Source organism: Xiphophorus hellerii, chromosome 19, assembly GCF_003331165.1.
Source record: "Xiphophorus hellerii strain 12219 chromosome 19, Xiphophorus_hellerii-4.1, whole genome shotgun sequence".
Classification (NCBI taxonomy): Eukaryota; Metazoa; Chordata; class Actinopteri; order Cyprinodontiformes; family Poeciliidae; genus Xiphophorus; species Xiphophorus hellerii.
Genome location: NC_045690.1, coordinates 17,531,727 through 17,539,206, shown reverse-complemented (window position 1 = coordinate 17,539,206; position 7,480 = coordinate 17,531,727). Strand labels below are relative to the sequence as shown.

Sequence of the window (7,480 nt, the reverse complement as noted above, 5' to 3'; positions counted from 1 at the left end):
CCCTTTAAAATTGTGATGCTTTTTATGGGTCAGATAGACTCAAGAAATTGTAACAGCAGCTGCGTGGGAGGGCCCAATTTAATTTTTTGTCATGGGGCCCAAGATTCCTGGCAGCGCCCCTGCATGTGAGTGCCAAAGAATAATGTATTCTGTCATGTAGTCAATTTAACTGTTGGTGTTAAACACGAAACAAATAATATAAGTGCTTAATTGGTGGATTAGCTGAAATAAGGGCTTCTTATAAGCCTCTATAATCTTGCTTTGACCTCTGAGTTATTATGATAGATTTTTGTATCTAACTCACTTTGAGGCGTGTCATCGTTATGCTTCGGCAGATTCATTTCCCGGCGGTTGGATTTCTTGCGACGCCTGGCGGCGGATAGAAGTAACAACATGTTGGTGCAGCAGCAGCAGCAGCAGCAGCGGCCGCTCGGTCCTAACCGGATGTTGATACTGGCTGAAAGCGGAACGCAGACAGGAACAGCTGAAAAAGAAAAACAAAGCCACGACGACGACGACGACAGAAACAAAACACTTGCGCACACAAAATAGTGTAAATATTGATGACATAATCGCGGGACGAACATTTCAGTGCCACTGGAACCACATTTTGAAAGGTAAGAAGCTGTTATACTGTGCGAAGCTGAAATATTCGCTTGTTGTTGTTTTTTTCTGCTCCTAGCCTGTTGTCGTTGTTAGCTGAGCCGCTAGCCTGATGTTCGCTTCCACTGAGTTTCTCATGGACTAAAATGTTTTGAAAACCTTTGGCTACGAAATCTCACTGAAAAACAAGTAACGCGTTTGTCTCCTGTACGTTCGTCGAAATGTCTTTTTCTGCACAGCAGAGCTCATTCAAGAGGCGTTATTTTATTTCATTGTTTTAACAATAATGTTTAATGTCTGAACTGTTATTTGCGGCCAACCTTATTAATGTCGAGCTTATCAGGAACATAGAGCTCAGCTTAAGGAAATGGTAATGCAACAAAACACACACAAAAAAGAAAATAGCTCACTTTTAAGATATATTTATAGTTGGTATTTAGAAGTAGGACATCTTCAGCTTTAAATTAAACAGTCTTTAAAAATGTGACTTGACACCAAAGAAATGCCAAGTGTCCGAAAAATATTAATTACATGTGCAGTTAATAAAGAAAGTATGGCTTGAAATGCTGTCCATTTACTGCAAAAACACAAGTTGCAGTGCAGTAAAAACAGGTTAGGTAGCATCATTTGCATATTATCCAGTGAGGAATTTCACAGATAATAGTGCAGAAAGGTAAGAGAATATTTCTAGAGAAAAACGTAAAATAATGAGATCAGCTTTCAGTGGATTGCTAACAAGACTGTTAGGTTCCCCTTTTTAATAATAAACTCCTGTTTTAGGGATTTTTTCACATATAATCATAAACAGGTCAACCTGAAATATTTCCTATTATAGGCATTTTATTGTTAGTGCTATTTTTAAGTAGAGTATAGTTAGTACTATTAACTATACTCGACACTATATTAAAAAATACACTATTTTTTAATATAGTGTATTAAAAAATAGCAAAATATGTCCCGATTTTCAGTTATTATGGATTCATTTGCTACACACCAGTTGATCTCCTGGAAGATACTTATTTATGATAAATCACGTAGACTAATAACGTTTAAAAAGGGTTAAAGCTGTCTTCATTTAACGTATTTGCATATTATTTCCTGTATATTTTCTCTTGTCCTCTATTTCTGGTGATTGTATTATAAATCAGAAAATGGGACGCATCTTCCTGGATCACATTGGCGGGACGCGCCTCTTCTCTTGCGCCAACTGCGATACCATCCTGACGAATCGGTCCGAACTCATTTCCACACGCTTCACAGGAGCCACAGGCAGAGCTTTCCTCTTCAATAAGGTTCGCACACATATAGCTCCAGAGGTTTACACTTTGTCAACAGTATAGATTTCTGATTAATTTGGGACCTTTTAATGATTTATTTGAACTGCTCCTTATGCAGATTGAACTCATAATATAATATACAGCTTCACTGATTTCATTAAAAAAAGATTAGGTGTAGAAGTTTGTATTTATATTGTATTTTCTGTCATTCCTAAGCGCGAAGTTATACATATGCCCTACTAATGCTTTGTTAAATGTTCCTTACTGAGTTTTAGCAAAACAACACACAGTTTTTTTAAACTTCTGGACAATTCTGGTTGAATATTTGACCTGTTCTCTCAGAAATAGGAGTACTCATTCAACATTGTTGAATTTGTGGCAGACCTTAAAGCATAGCCAATATGTTTTTCAATAGGGTAGAGGTCATACACATTTGAGAAGATCAAAACCAGTTTAATGTGTGTTTGTAATTCTTAACTGATTGGAAAACCCAATTGAACCCATATTTAAACTATTTCACCCAAACTTTTAATCTTGTATGAAAGAAAATTAGTTAGAGTGATCTAACTAATTTTCACTCTAGGAACACCAGTGTTTTTAGGAAGCACTAAAACTCAACTCTTGTCCAGAACTGTAATATATACCAAATCCTTCATATTAACCTAAAATCAGCAAGAAAATATTTAAAGCTTGGACAGTAATTCACTTCTACACCAATTTCTTGATATTAGGTTGTAACTATAACCTGATATTAATCCCAATGAAGAATATTTGTAAACATCTCAACAGAATTGCAATGCTTTGGAACCAGAACCACAGGCTTTACTGTCACCTCCGTAGGTGGTGAACCTCCAGTACAGCGAAGTGCAGGACAGAGTGATGCTCACCGGCAGGCACATGGTGCGGGACGTCAGCTGCAAGAACTGCAACAGCAAGCTGGGCTGGATCTACGAGTTTGCCACCGAGGACAGTCAGCGGTACAAAGAGGGCCGCGTCATCCTGGAGAGGGCGCTGGTCAGGGAGAGCGAAGGCTTCGAGGAGCATGTCCCCTCGGACAACTCCTGAGCTCCGGACCTGCTCACGCCCCCGCTCCGCTCCTTCCTCCTCTCCACGCTGCACATCACCACCTGCGCACTTGGGGGCGCCTGTGAGGTTTTGACTTCAGCTTCCCTCTCCTTTCTTGACCTTTGACCTCTGGCGATTTAAAAAATAAATAAATAAGTAAATCGTGTGCTGGCTAGGCACCCCTCAAAGTATTCCCAAAGTCCCTCACCGCAGCTGTAACGAGGTGTTCCTTCACTCACCTGCATAAGCATGATCACTGAGTTTACATTCGACACATTTTGATGCTAACTGAGTTCATGAAGGAAACATGGACATGACTGAGCTGTTTCTGTTTATGAAGTTAAAGTGTTGAATTCAAAGAGAGCTGATTCTCTTTGCAAAGCGTTGTAAAATGAGCCTCTACTTCTAATTTTTGTGATATTTGTGCTCCTGTGTTGTGTTGTGGGACCATCACTTCATCACACCGAATGCATTTAAGACACCAACATGGCTGTTTATTCTCCATCGGTTAAATTTTTTCTTCTTAGCTTCTAGTTAAATGGACGTAGTGGTGTTTCAAAATCTCCGTTCTCATAGAAGGGATACAGTGAGGACCGCACAGAATGATGTCATATTTTAAGATTCTTTGTGCTCAATAGTGATTCAGCTCCTGCTTCGATAGTGTACATATGATTTGATTGATGCAACCTACAGAAAGTGACCTCCGCAGCTTCTGCTCATGATGTGAAAGTGGTACCGTTGTAGTTGTTACCATGGATTCTGGGCCTGCCTGTGTGCCGTGTGAAGAGCAAAGTGTCACTGTGACATCCTTCTTGTTTAGAAGTCCTGGTTTATAAGATGATGAGTGATATCTGAAAGTAGCTGTGACTCCAAGCTAAACACAGAATATTAAGGTTAAGGAATATTAAGGTTAAGAATATTAAGGTGTAATTTTAAACACGAGCTCTCTGCTGATGCTGCCTTCAGCATGATGACCCACTCTTTATATAACCTACAGTTTGGGACATATTTTGTCATCAGATGACTTGTTTTATAAAAACCAAAAGCCAGGCGAGCTTTAATGGGGTACTCAGCCCTTATTTTTGGACTCTGTTTTTATAATCAAATTGTATGAAACAAATTTTTTTATGACATGTGATGTTAATGTTAGACTATTTTGGGGCACAGTTTGATATGGTGCTGGTTAGAAGTTTACGTAATGCTCTTCTTCATCATCACGTATGTCATAAGTTTGGACGTTTTTAGTCCATACATTTTAACGATTTGGTGCACAAGTTTGAAATTATTGCTGTTTTTTTCTGATTTACAAAGGTTCTGAATTATACATTTAGGCTCAGATATATACATACTCTTCCCACACATCTCCCCCAGTACTATTTGGTTAAATTCATTTCGAGAGTTCCAACACAAAGCCATGTTTTGGAGCCACTGACCGCTCTTCTTGGTAGAAATGATAGAGCAAGTTTAAGGTTTTAAATTCAAAGAGTTGAGGACAACTTGTTTCTCGTTTTCAGAATCTTGATAGTGTCCTGCTTTATCCATCCCAGGCTGTATGTGTGTTTGGGGTCTTGTTAGAACATAAGATGGAAGAAAATTGTTTACAAAGTTCACAGATATACTGAAAACATGAAATTTTGATATCACTGAATAATGCTAGGACTTTTCACTCTTCTCTTTACCCGACTCTTAATGTTTCAGTCACAAAGGACTACACCAGAAGTGAAAATAAAAGCCAGCAAACGAACATCCATGGTCAAATTTCCTTTTGGTAAACCGAGTTTCAGTGCATGGCACCACAAAATGGCATCCAAGCCTCTTTTGCGTCCTTTGCAGTTGTGTGATATTGTGCATATTGGACAATAGTGGTGGTGGTGTTGCCAGTAGTACCAGTTCATTGCAAAGTGGATGGAATAATGAAGACAGGACTGGCTTTAACATCTGCAACTTCACCAGAAACCAACAGGCTGAAACTTGGGACAATGATCCCAAACACACACATTAAAATTGGGTTAGTAATGAATGATGCAGGCCCAAAATTAAACTTCTCATATGACCCATGCCTTGAAACGTTTGAGAATGTGTGGATGGTGCTTAAAAGTCAGGCGTATGCCGAGAAACCAACCAGTTGAAATAAAATCAACCAATTGTAATACAAAGAATGATCAGTTATTAGCTGAAATTGTGCCAGTCAAGATACATGTGCTTTAGGTGCAACTTAATAAATAACATTGAACCAGAAGTCAATGTTGATGTATGTATAGCTTAGAGAGAAAATCAAGAGTAAGTTGTGTTAATTAAAATAATAATTGAGGTTGTATGGTCATTCCACCCTGAAATAAAGACAGCAGCATTTGATATCCTAAAGAAATATTCATGGGCTTGTGTAAACTTGTGACTGACGCTGTTTTTATGAATGTTTTATAAAGTTGTTACCAAAATGGCCAAACCTTCAATAGATAGATCTTCAAAAGTCTTGCTGGTCACAAAATGGATTATTTCTGCATGCAGAGTAGTTTCCACAGTCACAATAATAATATATAGTATTATGTTGTTCAGGTTTTGCATTTTATTCACAGACAAATTGATTTATCTGCTTTGTATTATAAGTGTTTTTTTGATTATATTTTTCTTGAATTAAAAGTTTTTGCTTTGTTTTGCTGTGGCTATGATCAGATTTTCTCTAATGTGATTTCTAAATAAATTTGTGGTTTTGTTGAGTTTACGTCCTACTATTTTATTCATAAAAGACGCTCCAATTACTTATTGATAAGACGGGCATGACTTAGTGTTTACGAGGAAGAAAATGTGACTGTAGGTACAATGTAGGCCTGTAGGGGGCAGCAGAATACTGAGGGAAAACCTTCTAGATGTTCTCTGCTGGAAAGGCTGCTGATGCGGCTGCCTCTGACGTTTATCCTCTTGGCAAAGTCTGGCATGTTTCACTGCACTCCTCAAACACACGCTGTTAATGTCTCTCTGTGGAAGAGATACAAGAATATTCTCAGAAATTATTCAGAATCAAGTAAATATTCAGAGCTTAAGAAAGGAGATACTGCTTTTTTACAGTAGAAGGTAAAAACCAAGTTATTCCAAACCGTGCAGCCCTCAGTGTGAAAAATCGTCACACCCCCCCCCCCCCCCAAAAAAGCTTTGGCTACTTTTGGTTTATAAGTGGGAAAAGACTATTTACTCCTCAATCCACCCACTAATATTGCAGTAATGCCGTAAAGTTATATATAGCTGTGAAGCTACTGAGAGAGAGAGAGAGACTAACTGGAGGGGGAACAACAGGTCTCCTTTTCTGCAGTGGCTTCTCACACTGAGCATCCAGGACTTAAACTTTGCACACACAACTATTAAGATTCTTGAATTTAACCTGCACAGCTTGCAGACACATGTGTAGCACAAAAGTTTTAATTTTTGTTATTATTATTATTATTTCTATCCTCCAGGAACTGGGAGTATTTATGGATCCAGAGCCCGGGTAGATTTCTGACTCAGTTTAATGCCATTTCTGACTGGAGGCAAAAAGAGGCCAGTGTCATAGTTTCACTCATAGTTTTGTAGTTGTCTCCAAGTGTCCTCAGGTCGTCTGTTGAGAAAAGAAATGCTCCTCTTCCTGCCTGTTTGTCTGCATGTCATCGAATCGACGCAGCTCGGTATGTGTGTGAACATGCTCGTTAAACCTACTTTTTATTACCCCGAAAGTAGCAAAAGGAATGCGAATTATTCATTAAAGGTTGATCTCATCATTACCCTCTATAATAATTTTGTAATGTATGATTAAAATATAAAAGTAGTGACGCAGAATGAGGGGAGTCTGTGCATCATCCGTTCTCTCCACCTTTCAGAAGAAATATAAACTTATCCCCAGAAGCTGGAGAAGAACTATAGGGAGGGGGGGGGGCAAGGAAGCACAGGATAATTGTCCCCTTAATTAGCTCATGATTCAGCGTGTTCTGAATTTATTTAGCCTTTGTTTCTTTATTGTTTTTATGGAATGCTACCGACACGCCTCGGCAGATTACAGAATAAACTTCTTTTTCCACCTCTCTCCCTTTCCCTCTCTCTCCTCGCGTACACAAAAGGAGTGACATCATTCTGTCACCAGTAGAAAATAGCATGCTTTCCATTGACATCATCCTACATCCCGTTGCCGGGAGACGGAGGGAGTCAACACGAGTTACTATGGTGACTGCACTTCACCTTCAAAGCTCCTGACCTTTTTGGTTGTCTATGGTAGATGTATGACTGTGTGTGTGTGTGTGCAAGTGTGTATGTGTGCAAAGCAGACAAGGCAAACAGTGGTCCCCGGTGTTGTGTAATGTGAACATTCAAGGTCTTGTTGAGTCATTCTCTGCGACGTAGAAGCTTTTTACAGTGCATTTCGGATTGAAAGGGCTCCGGGGGAAGGGGGTGTAGCCTGCAGCTGATCAAAATGTCATCAATGTCTCCAAACATAAAAAATAATGGAAACCACTGTGTGACGGAGATAAAGGCCACTAGATTTGGTATAAAGTATATCTAAAGATGGA

The 7,480-nt window shown here is 39.1% G+C and overlaps 1 protein-coding gene across 1 annotated transcript; it reads left to right on the top strand.

The window, feature by feature from the left end:
• The first annotated feature begins 422 nt into the window (after window positions 1–422).
• LOC116708550 (protein yippee-like 5) lies at window positions 423–5,667 on the top strand. The gene is made up of 3 exons (XM_032546424.1): window positions 423–617; window positions 1,752–1,895; window positions 2,721–5,667. The coding sequence occupies exons 2-3, from the start codon at window positions 1,755–1,757 to the stop codon at window positions 2,943–2,945; spliced, it is 366 nt and encodes a 121-aa protein (XP_032402315.1). The 5' UTR covers window positions 423–617; window positions 1,752–1,754; the 3' UTR covers window positions 2,946–5,667.
• Window positions 5,668–7,480: the final 1,813 nt, after the last annotated feature.

Excerpts from the sequence above, each read along its gene's own strand:
- LOC116708550 (XM_032546424.1), top strand. The coding sequence starts at position 1,755 with ATGGGACGCATCTTCCTGGATCACATTGGCGGGACGCGCCTCTTCTCT. Across the intron at positions 1,896-2,720 it reads GAGCTTTCCTCTTCAATAAG|GTGGTGAACCTCCAGTACAG; the intron begins GTTCGCACACAT and ends TCACCTCCGTAG.